This window comes from Phragmites australis, chromosome 5, assembly GCF_958298935.1.
Source record: "Phragmites australis chromosome 5, lpPhrAust1.1, whole genome shotgun sequence".
NCBI lineage: Eukaryota > Viridiplantae > Streptophyta > Magnoliopsida > Poales > Poaceae > Phragmites > Phragmites australis.
Genome location: NC_084925.1, coordinates 6,822,760 through 6,844,530, shown reverse-complemented (window position 1 = coordinate 6,844,530; position 21,771 = coordinate 6,822,760). Strand labels below are relative to the sequence as shown.

Below are 21,771 nucleotides of genomic sequence, written 5' to 3'. Positions count from 1 at the left end.
TGGAGCGGCGGCAAGATACATAGACGGGGATGCGGAGACCTTTGCCTTGATGGCTCAAGCTCCGAAGTGATCACAACGGCAAGTGACCGGAAGAAAGGCTAGTGGTGAGATCTTGCCTTGGTGGCTTGGTGGCTCATCCGGCTTTAGTTGCCTTGGTAGCTTAGTGGCTCATCCAGCTTGGTGGCTCATACGGAGTCTAAGGGGAGAGCTTGGTGTATGCCATCCCTATGATATTGTGTGAGGGGGAGTTGCCTTTGTACATACTCTATATTACTTTTGCTGTATTTGCATTGCATAGCATTTTTGTAAGACAATTATGTTAGTAAGCTTTACTTATATGTTCTTTACACTTTCTTATACTAGTTATGAATTTATGCTAAGTGTAGTGGATGTATAACAATTTATGCAAACTTAGGCTCTTATTGAAATATGACATAAAATCTGTTGAGCAAGCTTGTCTTTTCTAAGAATAAACTTGAAATTTGAACATAACCTTTTGTCACCTTTGAGTGTTTGCTTTAGCTTGATCACTGCTTAAATTAGGGCTAGGTCTGTGAAAAGCTTGTGCTAGGCCGCTTTGTTCAGTTCAATAGATTGAGGAGAGCTTTGTCTATGTAAATGTTTAGCCCATGATTAACCATTGGGAAAGTATGTGCTCTTTTGTGTTGTAAATGCACAACTTGTTTTGGTTTAATGAAAAATTTCATATCTTGAATCCTATGTTGAGTTAATAAAATGAATGATGAAGTTTTGAGCTAAAATTGAATCCAATACGGTGACTTAAGGCTTTATGTGGTTTGCCAAAGAAGTAAACTCATAGTTGCTTAAAACTCACTTAAGGATAGTTAAATGATAAAATGAGAAAATTAACTTGTGCTTTTTAATGTGCGAAGAATGTTATTTTTCATGTTGTCAAACTAAGGTTTGGATTGATACGTGGGTGTTTGCCTAGCCCATCGGGTTGAACTTGACATATCACTAGTTTCTCTAATCTTTACACTGATCATGAAACTATAGATGCTTTTGTGGTGACATCTTTTGGATAATTGAACAATATGATTAAAATTTGCTTCATTTCCGGTGCTTGTGGCATAAACTCACTCCGAGACTTTGTGCGCCTTTGAGTTCTATTGTTTACTCCTCCTAATGCTTTGATATCTCTAGTCCTTGCAAGTGCTTTGTGATCTATATATGAAGTTTTATAGATTTGTATTTTATTTGCACATATTTTGCATAGTCTTGTATCTTTGATGTTTGTATTGTCAAAGGGGGAGAAAATATGCCTAAAGATATTATACATAAATATTCAACAAAGAGGGAGAAAAAAATAAAATACGTGCAATTATTAAAGAGGAGCACATGTTCTTGGGTTTTTGAGTTTTTCTTGCTATTTTGAGGTTTTTGGCTCGTCTTTGTCTTTCTTTTGGCTTTTGCAATATTTCTTATACCGAGTGACATATTTTTTCTCTTTCTCGAGTTTTTGTTCACTTGGATGAGCTTATCTTGTATTAATTCTTTAAACCAAAATCTTTGTGCTTTGAGGGTTGTCAATGCACTTATCAAGGGGGAGATTGAGAAACCTAAGTTGAAATGTGACTTGTTTTACTTGATGAGCGATTGACATTGATATTTATTTGCCTTGATGATCTTCGGTTTTGCATGAGTTTTGATGTGATTTGAATTAATTTAGGATTTCATTTGAGCATACTGATTATGGATTAACTGGAATTGGAGTTGGGGATATGTGTTTGCTTGTCTCATGGTGTGCAGTGATGGATGCAATTTGGCGGTCGACGGCGGGATGATCGGAGCTTAGTGCCAGACGATCAAGGAGGTCGGGCGGAATCAAGGGTGATTCTAGCTGAACATGTGGAGATCAAGCAGAACATAGAAGGCGGATAGAGATAGCGTGTTGACAAAGTCAATCAAATGGGATGTCGGTGCAAGTGACAAGGCGACCAAAGAGATCAAGAGCGGGAGAGACTTGCCGGCGGTTAGGATCGCATGACGGAGTACACACGTAGATATCGAAGCGCTTGCTTAAGATGTAAGCAGGGCAGCGAGTCACGCTTTGAGAAGCGTGCAGGCGGTTTCAGAGTTTGGCCTCAACCGTGGGAGGATTGGAGGAGCATGTGGCACCATCGCGAAGCTTGAGTCGAGGCAAAGCTAAGTCTTGAAGGCGCCATGGCTGTCCGATGAATGGAGAAGAAAATAGACTAAAATATCCTCTGTGATAGGTAGGAGTGTACTTCAAGAGAGGGATATTTTTGAAAAAAGCTAGGAAACTTAGGAATAAAATTTTCTAGACCTATAAATAAAGGATAGGGCTATGAGAGAGTTTGAAACAGCCACTTGAGCCCCTTTGTACCACCTATTTGAGAGTTTAGAGTTAGAGTTTTAGAGGAGAGAAGGATGAATGCTTAGTCCATATAATAGTCGAGAGTTTTGAGAGATAAATCTTTGTAATCCGTCTAAAATATGACTGACCTCTTTGAGTATGAAATTTATATTTTTGTATATGCTTGAATTCCCCTCCTTCTAGTTTCTCTCTATCGTTTCTTTTGCAAGTTTGTAAGTTTTGTGGTTTTTGATTTTAATTTTTGTTTTGGTTTTTTAGGTTGATATTTCAGCATCTTGTGAGTTCATTTTTCTTATTGCTAGTGGTATAAAATTTGTATACACACTCTCATGTGATATGGTCTTAAATTTTCTTGCCTCTAGACAATCAACTTAGAGAGTTTTGTTGTTAAATATTCATCTTTTCTTGTTTCTTTGTAAGTTGTGATTTTTTGAGTGCTAAGATATATAGATTGATCTTAAATAGAATCTATGATTTATATACCATTCGTGGAGTTATGTTGTATCGATTTTCTCTTGGTAAAAATTTTCTTTATTTTTACTTTCGTTTGAATTTTGAGATATATTAGATTATTCAAATAAAAAAGTCATCAATTTTATAAATTTTTTATTAAAATAACTATTCACCTGCTCTAGTCAACCATCTCATCCCTACGCTGTCGTTCCATTACCTCCTCACGGACCAAGAGTTCGGCAATTAGGCCCAGAGTAAAGCGTCGATCTTCGAATACGGTCCAGTCTACGACGAAGACACCGTAGATCCTTTCTTACTGATCCAAACTTGTCACGGTCCCAGACTTGTAAAATGGACTTAATCTCCCAAGTTGGACCGCAATCCGGCGCCAGATCAGAAACACCATGACTCCAGCCTTCAGTGATCACCGTTCCGTAGTTTTCATGCCGACGCCACATATTTTCATATCGAAACGGCTTCTCATTTTGCCTCCTGTCCTACACCAGTGTGCTTTTAATGGAGATTAGTAGAGCACAGTGGTCAGACTCTGTGGTTTGAATGCGTGTGACACCTGTACCACCAAATTTTGTCAGCAAGCAGTCATCTGCAAGGGCTCTATCCAGGCGTACCTCAAGTCTTGCGCCTTCACTGCACTCATCTTAGTTTCAGACAAGAACAGCATCACGGGATTATAAGGCCATCTCCAATCATTTTATCTTTATTTTGTTTTCTTTCTAATTCTTTTTTCTTATTTCTAACTACTTCTTTTTAAAGTATTCGCGAAAGGAAAAGAGAGAATTTTGAGACGAAGGGAATAATTTAAAAATCCTTTTATGAAGAAAAAGCATTGGAGCATTGAAAAAAATGAAAATCTCTTCGCTAAGAAAATATGACTCGCGAAGGAAATCGATTAGAAATGATAAGTCTCTAAGATTGCGACAATGTATTTTACTGTAGCAGCTGAAACAATATTTCACCCCACTGTAGCGATAGCTTTTACTGTTCATAGGTTACTGTAGTATCTGACCTAATCTGTTGTTTTATCTGATAGTTGAGAAGGAATCCTAATGTATTTTACTATAATACTCTGTATTTGCTAGTTGTAACTACAGAGGATCTCGATCCATTCATTATGCCCGGCGGGACTGCTTCAAGGCAGCCGCCGCCGATCTGTCTTCTTTTGCTTCTTAGAACACTCCTCGGCGACCTGTCTGTTTTTGGAAGTGTCCAGTTGTTGGACCTTGGAGTGGACCAACTCTGCCGGAACCAAATCAAAGGTTTCCTCTATAGGCAGATTCAAGTCCGGCGTTCCTTCTCTTGACTCTCCCACTGATGGTTGTCTACTAGGCTTCCTCTTTCTAGGGACCAAAAGAGTATCAATCTTTGTCGCCGGTGGAGTTGAGTCCTGCTGCTGCATCGCATGCCTGTCCATACCAGCATGTGTCGCCGAAGGTCGAGCGTTGGAGCTCGAGTGAGATGAGGCCATAGTACCAGAACCAAAGGTTTCGTAAGCAGCTTGACTAAAACCCTTATGCTCTGTTTGTTTGTCCTTGTATCATGAATTCTGGATTATAGATTTTGTAAATAAATAGTTAGATTTTAAAAATAGATTATACAAATATTTGTTTGAATTATAGTACAATTCATAATCCACTAAAATAAACTCCTACAATCTAGAATTTAGAGAGAGAAAAAAAAGACCTTAGCCTTTTTCTTTTTCTCCTCGGGAGCTCTCAAATTGCGGTCATACGGTAACTTGCCCTCAGAATCACGAAGAGCCGGGGTAGGACATTCCAACTCCGAGTGCCCCATAAGCCCACAAGAGAAACAATAAAAGGGAAGCTTCTCGTACTGAATCTCATACCACGCATTTGTTTTACGAATATCATCTCTCAAGAAAACTCCACGCCGAAGCGGTTTATTAATCTCAATAAAAGCTTGGCACGTAAGAAATTACGCCATGCAGTGAGCAGCACACGGCCGCCATGATCCCAAACCAAAGCGCCAATATGTATGCGTATCCAGTATTCCAGTTGCCAACATCGTTTAACATACGGGTCAGTGGAAGAAAGTTTATTACGGGTGTGATTGGTCGTTTGTATTTGGAGATCTTGTCTGACGGATACATATTATTTCATAAAATATGTATTTAGTTATTACTATTTTCAAGTCAGATTCTACGATTATAAATATACGTCTTCAACCTAAGTCGTAAGTCGGAAGTGAAGTTTGACTCGATGCAAGGTCTTGCATCTATTTATACAGACAAGTTTACTTGTCAGTGTCATAAAATCACTTTAATACAAACAACCAATCACAATCTCAACTCTTGCATCTACTTGTAGCCTCAGATTCGATCAGCAAAATAAAAACTTATATCAGTATATTCAGACAGATACGACCAATCAAACGTCAATCTTTCCAATAAATATAACTCCATTCAACCTATTTCCTCTCAACCTATATATACAATTTATATAAATAAAATTCATACAAGTAACCAGTCACACTCTATACAACTTTGAATGTCTCGTACAATATGGCAAGCGGAACTTTGGATTTGTCGAAGGATGCGTGAAACGTCGCTCTTCTCTTGACCCTTTTTCTTTTCTCTTTTTTGGTCGAGCTCCACATCACTCGGTTCCGTGCCTAACTTGCCTCGTTATTCCCAAAGCAAAATTAAGGGCCACCATTCTTTTCAAAAGGGGACGCTTTTTTTGAAAGGTTACAAATTTCAACTAAGTCTCTCACCTTAACTAAGCCTCCACGGAGTCCCAATTTTTTCCGACGTGGTACTATCAACTTGGCCCTTTCAGCTACTGTCGCTGATGCTTGTTTTTACCCCAAGTTTTTTACCATCAATATCATGATCCATGGAACCCTAAGTTTGATAGGGTGGAAAAGATCCAGCTGCAGAATTATATAAAAAGGAACGCAAAGAAATTTAGCCTCAAGTTCATTGCATTGACTAATGACTGTACAACTTAATTCACGTTTCATGTATACATGGGTCAGACTATCGTCTATCTCAACCGCCATGGAATCCTATTGAACTAAAAGGTACAGATGTATAGAACTCGGATCAAATTTGAAATGGCAGAATGTATCCCGGATTCACTTCAGTTTTTGAGCATCAAAAGATGTGGGAACCTGTGCGCCAGAAGCAAGGCAACTCCAGATGTTGCAATTATGGCTTGTGGTACATAGCTGGTTGGTCTGACAATTTAGTTGAGCTCTCCGGTTCATTCATGACGTTGATTGTCTCGTCGATTGCCATCGCATTTGCATCCGCCTGCTGCAGTTGACAGCACCGTGGAGAGAAAAAACAGCTTCGGTTAGATGATCACTGTAACCGTGTTGACCAACATTTAGAGTAGCGTGCATGTTTTGAGTTCTTCCAAGATATTATATTAACGAATACGAAAAAGAAGACACTTACAGGAGCTTGCCTGGAGGAGCCAATGTCTTCTACCATGGGTTTCAGTCCTCTGCTACCATCCTGCAGAATGTAAAACAATAAGAATGCCTATTTTAACAGATAATTACATTATTCCACGAAAGAAAATATGCTAAAGAAACTGCAAAATACCTGGATTTTGGTCTCATTTTCAGCAAATTCTCTCTTAACTCTGATACCTAGAATGCTTCTCCTACAAAAAGTGACATGAGGCAAGGCACACACAGTAGCCATCAGGATGAAAGAAAAACAACCGTAAATGAATACAATCTCAGAGAGAGAGAGAGAGACAGCGCGCGCGCGAGAGAGACCTTGTTGACTCTTCCAAAGGTGTGCGATCATCCATTTCCACATCAGAATCAGGATCGTGCCTTTCATCTGGATCCTCTTGATCTTCATCTGGCTGTATATCAAACATTCATGTACCCAAAATACAATCAGCTTTTGACTTGTCACCTCCAAGGAAAGACCAGGACCCATTCAACAACTAAGGATCACTTAAAAATTTTCATTTCTGGTAGCCCAACTGCGTAGCTTAACGTTTGATGTGGATCAGATTCAGAACAGTGTTATAATATTCATGTAGATAGTTCAAGGGTCAAACTAACCAAAATAAATTATTAATCATCCATCCTTTGTTCATAATTGGCATCACAGATCTATGCTCAATTAAGCATATTAATTTTTTTATCAAACCTAATATTATGACTTGTTCAGCGAGCCCATGGACCATAGTACTGAGCTTGAGATGATAACATCAGAATGGGCTTCAGATATATTAAAAGAACACTTTATAGCAAAAATCACACTCTTAGCCACAACACAGTCCCTGGTATACAAATAAACCGTATATGGAACAAAGTGTGCATCCAAAACCAATACGGATGAGAAGAATCAAAGAATTTTTTTTCTCGAATACGTAAAAGAGCTGCGTATCATTTTTATTAAGATAGAAGATAGCCGAACCAAGTACGAAGCTTCAAGGGGAGCCCCTTGAAGCAAGAAAGAGAGGGGTAGGAGAGGGTAAGCTACTCAAATGGTTTGCTACAGAATCCAAAAGAAACAACCATAGTTGAGGCCTCTATCATGCGTCCTAATCTTGCCATAAGGCACCCAACCTCTTTGCCCCCACCATAATCCACAGTCGTGCCTCATATGAGATCTCTTGCAGGACCGTTCCCACACGAGGTGAGGCACCCTCAAACACACAATTGTTACGGTGCTTCCACAGCCACCATGCGCCTAGGATGATGAGAGAGTTGAGCCCTCTGCGTCTTCCTTTTCCTACCCTTCGATGCGCTTGGCGCCACTAGTCCACAAAAACGTCATCTGTATCAGATGGTGCAAGCTATTGGAGACCGACTTAGCTAAGGAGCCTGAACCACAAGTCCCATGCAAAAGCACAAGAACAGAGAATATGTTGAATGGTTTCGTCCTCTTGATCACAAAGTGGGCATCTTGCCGGATGCGGCATTCCTCTCCGAGCTAGACAATCGGCCGTCCAACATCGGTTAAGCACTGCCAACCATAAGAACTTGCATCGTCTTGGCACCCAAGTTTTCCACAGTCTCTTCCAAGACTCGAAACGCGAAAAATCAAAGAATAAAGGTGAAAAAATCAAATGTATAAATTATCTTGGCAAGCCACCTCAACTGAAACGCATAGAACACAAATATATGGGATGAAGACAAGGCGTGACTGCATGAGTACATCACAAGCATTGAAATACATAGCATGCCCACTGCATCTAACAAAGTCACTACATGAAGCAAGATGATGTTAAGGACAACATGCATTAGTTCATTTGTTGTAGAAAAAAAAGGCACCAAGTTTCTATCAGTCTTCCATCTTTGGTCAACTCAAAACCACGATGTTCCAAAAGCAGGTCTATTAGGTCGTATACAAGGAACAGGTAAGGCTGTAAAACTACTAGGTGGGTGACGGATTTAATACCGCTTATTGATATTTAAAAGAAATAGATAACATATTTATTATGACTGAATCTAAGTTCTACTATTTGCTTCTAGGAATCTGCATCTGGTAGAGATCAAGTTTCCCCAGTTTACTAGATTAAAAATAAATAGAAACCACAAATCTAATACTCATGAAGACAGCCATGCAAGAAAGAATCCAGCAACTAGATCATACCCTCTTGGTCAGTTTCTCACCTCAGGTAACTCTGTGTCAGGAGATCGCTCTTGAAACTGGACACTAGGAGCGTGTCGAAGTTTTGAAAGATTATCCAGAAGTTTGATTCTTATATCATCCAGTTGCTGTCGTGTATTTTTGTTCTCCATGTTACTTGGTGCAACATGAAGAGTGTAATCTGGACCGAAGTATTCGTAGTACTCATTGACAGGCATCTTGTCTTCAAGCTCTTGACCAAGCGCAACTCCAGTCTGCACAATGATTTTTTAATTAAAAAAAATACTATATGAAACAAACATCAGGCAGCATCAAAATTCAAAACAAGGACAAATATGTACTATTCTAACATCTGCAATCTAAAATTTAAGTCCAGCGACAAAAGTCCTTGGTACAAGATGAAAGTGATATTTGGGCTAATTTATTCTCTCTACTACAGATCTACTCTAAGGATGATAATAAGCGTAAGCTTGGCTAAGAAGGCACTCTTGCTCGCACAAATCCTCAATAAACTCCAAGGTTGATAATAAGAGTAAGCTTGGCTAAGAAGGCACTCTTGCTCTACACAAATCCTCGATAATTTGAGAAACACGAAATCTGTTACTGCATAAGTTCATAAACGTATCTCAACTCTTTAACAAATATATGCATTTGAGCAAGATAACATATACAAACTTTCAAACCATGCATTACATGTATTGCTCAAAACCCTGGGCCATGGGTGTTATGTGGCTTAAACTGCAGTCTGGTCAACATAAGCAAAGGTACCACAAATATCTAGAGTGCGGACTGAAGTGGAACATAAAACAATATTAGGTTCTAGAACATTCTAGCTTGCCTTTGCACATCATCTACAACTTATTTCAGCGTAACCCTCATTGGTCATTACAGTGCACCAGAAAAAGGATTCAAGAAAGTCAGCTTTTACTTAGATCATCATACCTCATAACACCAACAGCGTGCAACATTTCTTATGGTATATCCACCACCACCGAGAAGCAACAATGGAACGTTGAAAGCCCTCATGTACTTCACACATTCTGCATGGCCTCTGATTGAGAGATTGAAGCAGCCCAACCTATCCCCAGACAAGGAATCAGCACCACATTGAAGCACAACTGCACCAGGGCGGAAAAGCTCCATAACTTTGCTCATGATTGGCTTGAACAGGGACTGGTAGCTTTCATCATCAATCCCATCATCCAGCGGAACATTCATTGCGTAATAATCCCCCTTTGAATGCCCAATGTCTCGGATATCCCCTGTTCCTGGGAAATAATCCCCATACTTGTGGAATGAGACTGTCATAACCCTGTCTGTTGTGTAGAAAGCCTCCTCAACTCCATCACCATGGTGGATATCAATATCAACATATAGAACTCTCTGCACATATTGAGACATCACATATTAGCACACCAAAACGACTAAGAACGCTGTGATAGAAGATTAAAACAAAAAGGGAGGCCATCGACGAAAATGAGTGACGATGGAAATGTGGAAAAATTGCTATAGCTACTTCTGTACCTAGTTTTCCCCAAACGGCACATACCCATCACCAAGTAACTTCACAGAATTACCCATAACCATGTAGCTATACGGAATGAACCAATAGAAAGACCTAATTAATCGAGCCCGCCGAAGCAAAGCATGGCAAGGCACGGGTCAGGGGCAATGGCATACAGATAGAGAGGAAGCATCATCCTTCACCTCGTGATGCTTGAGGAGCTCGAGTATGGCGAGCACGATGTCGTTGACGTAGCAGAATCCGGACGCCTCGCACTTCTTCGCGTGGTGCAGGCCCCCCGACCAGTTGATTGCGATGTCGTGGCCGTGATTGAGCTTGACGGCCCCGCCCACCGACGCGCCCGCGTAGGTCTGGCAGTAGCTGTAGAGCCCGTCGAAGACGGGGCAGTCATCGCCGACGTTGAACCGCTTCAGCGCGCGGATCTGATCCTGCTGCGTCTCGGGCGTGACGGAGCGGAGGAAGTGGATGTAGTCGTCGGAGTGGAAGCGGCAGAGGTCGCGGTCGCGCGCCGGCTGCGGGCGGAGCACCTGCATCTGGTCGAGGAGGCCGTAGCGCGCCAGCAGCGTGTGCGCCATGCGGATGCGGTGCGGCTTCATCGGGTGGCCCTGCCCGTAGTAGTAGTTGCCCACCTCCGGGTCGTAGAAGTAGCACACGCGCCGCTTCTGCCCGTCGGGGCCGACCGACGGCAGCGAGTTGCCGCCGGAGCCCGCCGACGCGGGGTCCATCGCTGGTGATTTGGGGTTTGGGGCGGGAAATTTTTTTCCGTTTTCTGATGCTAGTGCTTGTTTGAGGAGGAGACGTGAGAGGCGAACCGGCGAGGAGAATTTATACGAGGGGGACAAAATCGGAGAAGGGGCTAGAAAGCGGGGGTGGGCCGTGTGCGACGGAAAATGTGAAAACGAGGAATTGATTAACTAATTTTCTGGTTTATGCAATTATCACTTTGTTATTAGAACAAAACAATAATGATTTTATTAGGGAGAAACCAATATACCCATCGGCGCATACGCAATACACGTCTGAAATATCGATAATACACCGGAATATGTGCTACGCCATTTGAAATTTGAAATTCAAATTATGAACAAACGTGGGATGTAGACGCATCCAATGTCCTCGGTGTGAATATATGAGCAAATGATTCGATACTAAGTTAGTAGAACAAAACGATAAATATTTTATCCGGGGAAATCAATGTACCCCTCGCGCATATGCACTGCATACGTTGATAATGTAATAGGATATGTGGTCCGCAATTTGAGATTTGAACTTGAATTTTGAATGAACATGTGATGTAAAAGCACCTAATGCATCCTTAGTGATGTTTTAGGTCTACTTGTCAGAGCTCTTATGACAGCTTTTCAGTTAGAATTAGAGGAGTTTAGTTAAACAACAGTTTTCAACTTTTAGCTTTTTAAGTAAAATTTATAGGAGTGATTCTCTAAAATGAACTAAAAAATGAGGAGTTAAAAAAAGCAGTCCCACCTGATTCACTTTCCGTACAGAATTACTTCCTCCATAAATTTATTTTAGATAATCACTTTCAACTACAAAATCACTTCCCAGAGAATCACTCTTCATAAAAAATTTAAATCAAGAAAAATTTAAATCAAGAGAGCTCTATCAAACATGCTATAAATATATATGCGAAAATTCAACACTAAGACAAACTTATATCATTTATTGCTTAGCAATTGTAACAGCCAAGTCTACTAACTACTGCTCAGCTTATAGCTGAGATGAGGAAAGAGAAGATAGTGGGCAAGCCGAAGAACTATAGGCTCGACGATTGGCACTAAGGACATATTTGGTTCAGACTTTGACAGGTAGCTCGCCAGACAGCGACCCTAGCCTTAGGCAATGGAAATCGAACACCTGGAGACGCTGCCTGGCCAGACAGCTTCGGCCGGGTTCCAACCCAAACATACACTAGCTCTACATCTCACACGAGTAGATCCTATTATTAGGCCAAATGCAATGATGATTCAAAATGCCAACGGAGATATTTCCATGCTGCTAAATGCTAACTCTGGCCCTTTCCTCAGTTGTAGATAAATCACTACCAGCGTCATAGGTGAAATGCAGAAGGCAGCATATCCTTCGAAGAAATCCGATGATATGGGTAAAATACGGAAGATGGTATATTTTTTGGAGAAATCCGACGATGAATATATAAAAAATAAATATTTGATGTTTAGGTGAGAAATATAAATAATGAGATATTGAATGTACTTTTAAAATATATAGAGAAAAAATATTAGAAGTTTAGGTATGTAAGATAGATAATAGAATATTAGATGTATTTTTGAAAAAAAAATATAGTTCAATTTTATACGACGACGACGGTTCCATCAACTTAGATGGACGGTAGGATTAATCAGATCTGTCATAATTAGATAGCTTATTTTAATTATTTTATTTTCTTTTCAACTGTACAACCACGTGAAAAGATCAAATTACTCCTCCCTCCGACCCTCCCCACCCACATATTTCTCTCGCCATCGTGGTGCAAGCCAGGGCTCATGCAGACGTGGGAAGGGGAGCTGATTTGGCCAGTGGTGGCGCAGCGAAGCGGTCGCGCCGTCGCTCCTTGTGCCAAGTGACAGTGGAAAGTACTTTAAAATGGCAATCGAAAGTTTTTTCTAAGGGATCAAGTGATATTTTGAAATAGTAGCTCGAGTGGATATCATTTGAGAAATATCCATCACGTAGAGTAGAAAAAAAAATTAACCCTCTGTGCTTCCCGCCCTTTGAGCACGTGTTGGCTCCTCAGTGTTTCCCCTTCACGCCAGGACGTGCACTATGGGCCAGCCGGCCCCTGCCCCTCCGTTCTATTACCCACAGACATGGCACCCGGTTTTGACTCCAGTCGGTCTCATGGCACGCACCAGATTGTGCTTCGTTGGTAAGTCTCATTACACGTGTTGGATGAAACATAAGAAAAACAAAATGGAATCAAAAGCGAGACAAACACAAAATGATTTCTTGCATGAGGTTTGGCCTCGTGTTAGAAATTCTTCAAAATTTTATGGAATAAGCATGTCATGTGTGTTGTAAACCTGATCTTCCCACGAGGGGAGACCAACTTGGCCACGACAACACCAAGCAGGCGCAGTGCAGGACAGATGGGCACATATGTCCTCTTACTTATGTATGAACTCTTTACCTAGCTTCTTTCATATTTTATATAGTAAGAAGTTATCCCATTGTATAAGGAAGAAGAAAGAGAAAGAATAAGGAAGAGAGCTTCATCCTATCTATGATGTCCTTATGTTATTGATTAGATCTATGTTTGTGCTTTATTTATCGGACAGTAGTGTCATAACCAACATTAATCACAACAATATGGATTTAAAAGAAATTAAAGAGGCCAATTCCTTCATTCAGAGCGTTTTATACAGTTCCCCCCATAATATTCAATTATGTTGAAATTCTTCATTTCTCCTTTGCTTCAAAAGGGTCCTTATGGGATTTTTGGTTTTTCCACCTCTTCAAAATACTTTTAGGCTGCCATATTTTTTTCGTTTACTGGTCTGATACCACTGAATTGAAAAGGTTACTTGCCTTTTGCCACTCTGACAATGTCAAACAACATTTGAATGTTGTTAAAAGAAGTTTTCGTCAGGCCTCTGACATAGCCTACGTAACAGTACAAAGTCAAACGGCAAAAAAGAATATTCGTAGCAAAAATCAAAATCAATGGGTTTATCCTCTGCAAACCAAAAACATCAACTTGCAAACATGGCCATTTGGACTTGGAAAACTCTATACGTACGAAACTTGTTATGAAACGATTACGAAGGCCATTCTCACATGACCTCTGCCGGCAAAGTCACCACCGTCTCTTTCCTAGTCACACCTTTGCATTGTGCGATAGCTACCAGCAGCTTTTTGGCCCCTTTCTATGGTCTCAGCTTTGCTAGTATATTTCAAGGTTCAAACTTTCCATTATCCTGTGGGTTTCGAGAGCTGTAAGCGCGTTTCCTTATATACTTCAAAAGAGGCAGCTTGACCCAAATTTTACGTCAAGAAATTAGGCATATAGACATACAGCCACCAATAGCGATATACTCCCTCTGATTATAAATGTAGGTCGTTTTAATTTCCTCAACTATTCTCTAAATGTAAGTCATTCTCAAATTTCTATATATTTTTTTTCTCTTTTATTCTTTTTTTTTGCTCTTGTTTAATAAATGCTATCACTCTCACAAATGAATAGATTATCTTTTCCAATACAGAATAAATAAGAGGCAACAAGATCATTTGATCTACTTTCTTAATCTTTGTACATAAATCTAAAATGATATATATTTGTAATCGGAGGGAGTAGATGTTACGAAAAAGAGCTTGCGATGGTAATAAGATTAAAACTCTAGGAACATTCATGGCTGGGTCCCATCTTTGTCGTGCTTCCACCCAGTTAAATGTGTGCTTAACTTTCTTTGGAAGAAAAATATGTGCTTAACTTGGCCTAGCTAGACAACTTAAAACAGCATCAGGCTCAAGCCTAACTCAATTAGTTTCACAGCAACGGGACTTTCAGAGTGCTGTCGTTCAAGTGTCATGTTCACGCTTGATCCCAACCATGGCCGGCCAGAGTTCAGCCCAAACTGTGTCATGTCCTGATATCCAGATACGCAAACCAGCTGGTTATTAACAGCTGACAAGCAGGGGTGGACCCACCATGATGCAAGGGTATTCAACTAAATACCTAACTTTTTTTTTTAAAAAAAGTATATAGCACCTATACAACATGTATATATATCTCTAGTTAGGCCAACTTACTTATTTACTGCTTCAATTCATCAGACCACCCAGCAAAACGTGAGCCTAAGCTACCATCTATCCTCCACTTAACCTATTAACTGGAAAGAGTTCACCTTCTCATACCATAACAGCAGGTATCAGGAGCTCATGATCTCCATATTGTGACTGCGTGATATCATTAAACGCTTTTAAGCCGTAAAGGAACACAAAGTTAAATTGTAATTTTTTTAAGTACTTTATAATTTTTCTTAATTAGTTAAAACTTCTCTACTCTGAATAATTTATACTTTAAAATTTACGCTACTATGGACTTCTCATATTTTGAATTAATTTTTTTTTTATAAATACTAAATACTTCATCGTCAAATCTTAGGTCCGCCACCGCTGAGAAGTGACAAGTTGGAAAAGTGTCACGAGATATGGCACTGTAGATTTCTCCATCATTGTGTGCCGTGCTATGTGAGCTGTTAAGAGTGAACAAAATAAACATACAAAACAAGAACTCAGTTGTGCGCATGGTTTGCTCCAGCACTGTTTTTTTTTTTGGAACGATGACAGTAGGGCAACACACTACTGCGAAAATTTTATTAAAAAAAGGCAAAGGAAACAACAAACAAAGAAAACGATGTACAAAACCTCCAGGAGGAAAAAGAAAAGAGAGAGAAAGCCGAGAGAAAGCAAAAGAGAAGGACTCTAAACAAGAGAGCTAGGGATTGTTTGGTTCTCGCTCTTAGGAAGCCAAGCCAAAATTTGGTAGAAGTCAAAACTAAGGTTATGCTAAAATTTAGTCATACCAAATAGTATTTGGTTTGAGATCGAGCTAAAATTTTAGTCAGCCAAAAATCTAGGTAGCAATTTGGGTGCCAAAATCTTGCCTAGCTTTGCTATAGAAAAAATTTGGCCAGCCAAATTTTTCGGAGCGTAGCCAAATTTTGGTCTTGATCCAAACGGAAACCAAATTTCCTAAGCATGTCTAAATTTTGGCTCGGCTTCTGGGGGGGCAAGAACCACCCCCCCCCCCAATCCATAAAGAAAGCGAAGAATGCAGGTGCCACTCATTCTATGCATCTGCAGATGCATCGAGTCACAGAAGTTATTCTTCCATTTTAGGAGCGAAGGCCTTTCCCTTTGAAAGATCTTGGTGTTTCTCAGCTTTCAGATTTCCCACGTAGCAATAGCAAAGATTTCCATGAAGAAAGGCTCCTGGAAAGAATGGTTTGCCTGCTCAACCATTGAGAAGAAATTTGTAGTCCGATTCTAAGAGATCCCAACTTTCGACTAGTAAGCCAAGCTGAAGGAGCAATTAAAAAATAGGTGAAAGGATGTCTCTCCAATCATCAGGGAACATAAAACGCAGTTATAATCATTGCCTTCAATCTTTGCCTATCCTTGAAAAGGAGCCACATAAAAACTTCGATCTTTTTTGAACAATTTGTAGTCCAAACGTTTCGAATTGGAACCAATGACGAGATAGCTTTATATGGTAGCCTATAGAAGTTAGTGGACTTGTAGTTGTCATTTCCCCAGCAATACGTCAAGGTATCTTTTATGTTACTCTGATGATCCACCCCCGAAAGCATCAATTGGAGACTATGGAGTTCTCCAAAGGCTTGTGGGGAAAGAGGTATGTGAAAATTCCTATCTGGCAAATCCCTCTTCGGGAACTTTGTGATAGAAGTGTTCTTATCCTTCGCAATAAAATACAAACGCGGCATCTGGTCTTTGAGGGGGGTATCCTTCCAGACATCATGCCAAAGGAGGATCATTGAACCATCACCTGGAGTTGCAGATGCAATACCTGAAAGTGCATCTAGCCCTTATGTGTGGTTTTGGTAATTAATGACAATACCTATGGACTAACAATGGTGTTGAGTTTGTTAGTAGATTGTTCCATAGGCAATGCATTGAGAGATATGCATGAGCTATAAGTGAATGAAGAGATTGAAAATGCATCAAGATAAATGATCTCTAGGTTATTTCATAGGATATGCATAAGTGATGAATCATAGATTTATTGAGAAATGCCATGAGAACAAAAAAAAATGCATCTTTCTCAATGAGCTCTTAGTGATGCTCATAAGGAGAAAGAAAAACTCAAAAAGATTGGTAATAAACTTGAAGACTAAGTTACTTGTGGAGATCAAGTAACTAAAGGTATGGTATTATCAATAGAGTTTTATGGACTAACCCGTGTGCTGTGTGCTTAAGAGTGAGTTGGGGTTAGAATCCATATGAAGACATAAGTTGAATTGAAATCATATATGCTAAGAGTAAAGAACAAGAATGGACTCCATATTTGATAAAGTTAATTCCTTGAAGATGTCGAATACAAAGTAGTTTTCTATGGCAAGACGGTGAAGGGCAAGCAAGACTCAGCTGCGATGGACAAACCGGTGGTGAAGGGCAAGCAAATGGCTTTGCGCCAAAGGACCAAGGTGGTGGTGAAGAGCGAGTGAAGGCTTTGCGCCAATAGACCATGTGAGGCCATGGGGAGCTATGAGTGATTCGCATCAATCATATGAAGAATCAAGAAAAGTTGGAGTGAAGAATATATGAAAGTTGGCAACCATCAAGGTTTGAATGAAAGAAGCGGTACTTGAAAGTTATTCAAAGGCTCAATATGGTTCAAATAAGTTCTATATTTGAATTTGAGTATAGGTATGCTGCACTATTAAGAGGGATGCAATGTAGAGCTAATTGTCGTGTCTCAGTGCTCAAGAGTTTCTAACCAAACCCAAGTGAGAGTTCCTTTTAGAAATCCCAGTGTGGAAAGTGTGGAAGTGTCCGAATTGGATTTTAGAGTGTTCCTAATTTTATCCAATGTGTTTGAGGTCATGAATTCAATTGGGATATGTAGCCCTATGAATAAGCTTTTTATAGAGTCCAAAATCGTCGAAATCAGACTTCGGGATCAAAAGTTATCGTCGTTTTTCGAAGTTCAGCTGTGCGGATTATCCAGGTTGTTTGGAGTCTCCGGGTGAGATTCCGGGGAGCGGTCTCGGTTTGGGCTCTTTTAATTGACCCGGATACTCCGGGTGAGGTTCCGAGTCTGGGTGCTCGTTTTTGCCTTCTTTATCTTACCCGGATACTCCGGGTTGACCCGGAGACTCCTGGTTAGTACAAAAATGTGCTGTAACGGCTAGTTTTTGGGGGTTGGGTATTTATACCCCCTCACCCCTATCATTTGGGGCTGCTGCAAGGGCACGAAAGAAACATCTTTTAGAGCCAAAAGAACTCCCTCCTACTCCAATCTAATGTGTGATTTGAGAAGAAAAGTGAGTTGGGTTGAGAGATTAAAAGATTGAGTGCAAATGAGTTAAATCCTATTCTTTAGCACTCGAGTTCATCGGGAAGAAGTTCGATTGCGTTTGTTACTCTTTGAGTTTTGAGCTCCTAGCCGGTTAGGTGTCGCCAGTTAGGTGAGTCGCGGGAAAGTTTGTGAAGGTTTCGATTTCGCCTCCGCAAGGGAAGAAATCAAGAGTGGAAGCCAAGCTCAAGTGTGACCGAGCTTGGAGAGGAAAGTGGTTGAAAGAGACCCGGCTCATTGGAGCTTCCTCAACGGACACGTAGGATTCACGGTGGTGAATCCGAACTTCAGGAAACAAATCTTGTGTCTCCTCTCTTGTTCCCTTTCATTTGAGTTCTTACTTAATATTTATGTATTTTGCTCGATCTACTTGTTCATGTGTATTTTATTGTAGGTTCTCTGTGGATCTACTCGAAATTATCATTTAGAACACACGGTATCACTTAGTTTGAGCTAGAACTCTTTAGACGTACTTTAAATTTAGTTTCGAGCTCAGTTCTATACAGAACCCGGAGAATCTGGATTTACCCGGAGGTTCCGAAACTGTACAACCCGAAGACTCCGGGTTGTACACGGAGTATCCGAGTGAACAGTGTTTTCATCCTCATGAACAGTGTTTTCAGCCTTTTTCAATTAGTGCTTTCTTGCCTATCTTTTGTTAGAATTGAATAATTTTTTTCACCTTATGATTGTAACTTTCACAATTATTTAGGCTGATTGTGCAGTTGAGCTTAGCATATTTAGGTTTTTCACTTGTGAAAAATCCATTAGTTTATATTCCGCTGCAAGTTTAGACACACGGTAAAAGGTGACGAATTTTTAGAAAAACACCTATTCACCCCCCCTCTAGGTGACATCATTGTCCTTTCAATACCTCCGAAGTGATACTTAAAACTCATGATATCCTTCAACTAGAAAGAACCTTTATCTGGTGAAGCATGAGGGATTTTGCCATTCTTGTAGTGAGTATTCAAGATCAAATTAACCCAAGGGATGTCAAGCTTATTGTAGAACTTGTGCAGATGTTTGACTAGCAATGCTTCATTTTGTATGGCCAGATTAAGAACCCTCAACCCGCCCTTGTCCTTGGGGGCATAGACCTTCTTCCAAGTCACTAGTGCTTTACCTTTAGCAGACCCATCAGGTCCTCTCCAAATACAATTTCTTCTAGCTATGTCAATAATTCCAATGACTTTCTTGGGCAATTTGAAGGTGCACATGCTATACGTTGGAAGTGAAGAGAGGGCCGAGTTGACAAGTGTGAGCTTTCTAGCAAGGCCTAGAAGCGAGGATGTCCTGATCATTGGTGTCAAATCCTCCAACCTCGGTCTAGTTGTACCCATTGGAAGGCCCAGATTAGTGAATGGAAGGCTACCAATAGAACAACCAAAGACCCCCGCCAGCTGCTTGGTTTTTTCCCCATTCAAATTGATTGGCACCAGGAAAGATTTGGCAAAGTTCACTTTGAGCCCTATGGTTTAAGAGAAGCTATTTAGCAACCCTCTTAGGTACAATTGCTCTCTCTGAGCAGCTTTCATAATGATGATCATATCATCTACATACTGAATGATAGGAAAGTCGTTCATGTGTGGCAAGTTGAGAGGAAGAGTTAGCAAGCCTCTAGCTCTAGCCTCATTGATAATATATTGTAGGAGATTAGCTGCTAAAACAAAGAGTAGGGGGAGAGGGGATCTCCCTGCCTGACTCCCCTTTTACAGTGAAAGGATTTCCCATGGACCCTATTAAGCAAAACCGATGACGAACTAGAGGAGAGAATCATACTGATCCAGGCTATCCATTTGGCATTGGAATCATCTTGAGGATAATATTATGATCTACGGTGTTGAAGGGCTTCTCAAAATCCAACTTAATGATCACCACTTGTTGCTTGGACTAGTGGCATTGATGAATGTATTCAAATACCCAACCAATGCAGTCTTGAATAGCTCTTCCTTTGATGAATCCACATTGATTCTTGTGCACTAGCTCTGTGATCCTAGCTTGAAGTCTATTTGCAAGCAGCTTGGTGATGATCTTGAGAGCTGTGTTGAGAAGGGAGATGAGTCTGAAGTCATTAGCAGACACAAGATTATTCGTCTTAGGGATCAAGGTTATGAAGGACATGTTTATAGCCTTCAATTCTAGCACACCCTCCTCAAAATCTCTAAACAGATCATAGAAATCTTCTCTGATAATTCCCAAACACTTCTTTATGAACAAACCGTTGAACCCATCTGGTCCCGGCTCTTATCAATAGGTAGCTTTTTTTACAAGAGAATCAATTTCTTCTCTGATGAAGGACTCTGGCAAAGAGTTCAGATCCTCTCTAGATGGGATTAACTCATGGAGATAAAAAAAACAATGGATGTACCTCCCTCCACTCACATTTTGTTTTGGTACATAGACCAAAGCACGACAACCTTCTCATTATAATCTAAGATAGTTCTACCATCATTAGTTTGTAAACTAGTAATGATGTTTATTCTGTACCTCTCTGTCACAGCAGCATTAAATTTTTTAGTGTTATCTTCCAATTTAAGCCATCTGCTCGTGTATCGCTTCCTCCAGTAGTTATTTTTGGCTTTTAGGAGTTTCATTATATGGGTCTTCAAGATTGTTCTGAAATTTTTTTCCTGCACATGCAGGTTTCTCAGTTCTTCCAACTTATCCAAGACTTCAAGGGTGTTGTTGCTCTCCCTAATGACATTGTTGATGTGAGAGATAAACTTACTCCACTGTTTTAGGTTTCTTCTAAGCAACTTGAGCTTTGTGACCACTCTGGAAACACTATTGTTAGCTATGGTAGAGGTGTTCTAGGAGGTTTGAACGGCCTCCGCAAATCCCATCTGGTCGGTCCAGTAATTTTCAAATCTGAAAATTTTGCCTTTGGGATAGCAAATCCAATCTGAATAAAGCATGGAATATGATCAGAGGTTGGCTTTGACATTGGGATTAACAGGTCCTGTTAACAGAAGTAAAGCACTGATCCAACTATTCTAGCAGCGGATTATCTTGCATATTTCTCCACATGAAGTTCCTTCCCTTGAGAGGGATTTCTAGCAACTCCAACCTACTAATAATGTCGTTAAAGATGAGCATGTCATGTAAATTTTCACCTGATCTACTTCTATGACTCGGACTCCTATAGAGATTGAAATCCCCAATCAGCATCCAATTGTCATGAGCCTAAATATCCATATTGCTCATCCAATCTAAGAAATCTTCTTTTGGATGTCCATGGCAAGGACCATAAACCACAATGAGCTTTCAATCCGCGACATTATGATTGGAGGTGAAAATTTTCACCTGATCTACTTCTATGACTCGGACTCCTATAGAGATTGAAATCCCTAATCAGCATCCAATTGTCATGAGCCTAAATATCCATATTGCTCATCCAATCTAAGAAATCTTCTTTTGGATGTCCATGGCAAGGACCATAAACCACAGTGTGCTTTCAATCCGCGACATTTATGATTGGAGGTGAAAATGATGGTGATGGCATGCCTAGATATGTACATTGGCTGCCTTGTACGGATAGATCCAATCCAAGCCACTAAGATCCCACTTGAGGAGTCAACTGACGGTGCAAAAGCAAAACAGTTAAATCTTTTGGGCGCAAACTTCCTAATGAAGGCACTGCCAACAACCTCTTTCTTGGTTTCTTGGAGGCAAACAATTCCTCAATTTTAGCTAATCTCTCCACTTTTCCTCACCGTTTAACTTTATAATATTCCAATTAAGGATATTCCAAAACC

General features: G+C 40.3%; 1 protein-coding gene across 8 annotated transcripts; it reads right to left on the bottom strand.

Moving 5' to 3' along the window:
• Positions 1-5,755: 5,755 nt before the first annotated feature.
• On the bottom strand, positions 5,756-10,751 carry LOC133918619 (probable histone deacetylase 19). 8 transcript variants are annotated; one of them, XM_062362580.1, is made up of 7 exons: positions 10,122-10,750; positions 9,357-9,797; positions 8,438-8,668; positions 6,581-6,672; positions 6,402-6,462; positions 6,252-6,311; positions 5,756-6,107 (listed from the first exon to the last, which is right to left on the bottom strand). In XM_062362580.1, the coding sequence occupies exons 1-7, from the start codon at positions 10,662-10,664 to the stop codon at positions 6,000-6,002; spliced, it is 1,536 nt and encodes a 511-aa protein (XP_062218564.1). In that variant the 5' UTR covers positions 10,665-10,750; the 3' UTR covers positions 5,756-5,999. The 8 variants fall into 8 exon arrangements, 7 of the variants coding, with proteins under 7 accessions (XP_062218564.1, XP_062218565.1, XP_062218566.1 ...); XM_062362581.1 differs by having other exon boundaries at positions 5,756-6,104; XM_062362582.1 differs by having other exon boundaries at positions 6,402-6,459.
• Between the last annotated feature and the right edge of the window lie 11,020 nt (positions 10,752-21,771).

Coding starts and splice junctions, on each gene's coding strand:
- LOC133918619 (XM_062362580.1), bottom strand. CDS start 10,664: ATGGACCCCGCGTCGGCGGGCTCCGGCGGCAACTCGCTGCCGTCGGTC. Junction 9,798..10,121: donor AGCTCCTCAAGCATCACGAG/GTGAAGGATGAT, acceptor CAATATGTGCAG/AGAGTTCTATATGTTGATAT. Junction 8,669..9,356: donor CACGCTGTTGGTGTTATGAG/GTATGATGATCT, acceptor ATCATTGTGCAG/ACTGGAGTTGCGCTTGGTCA.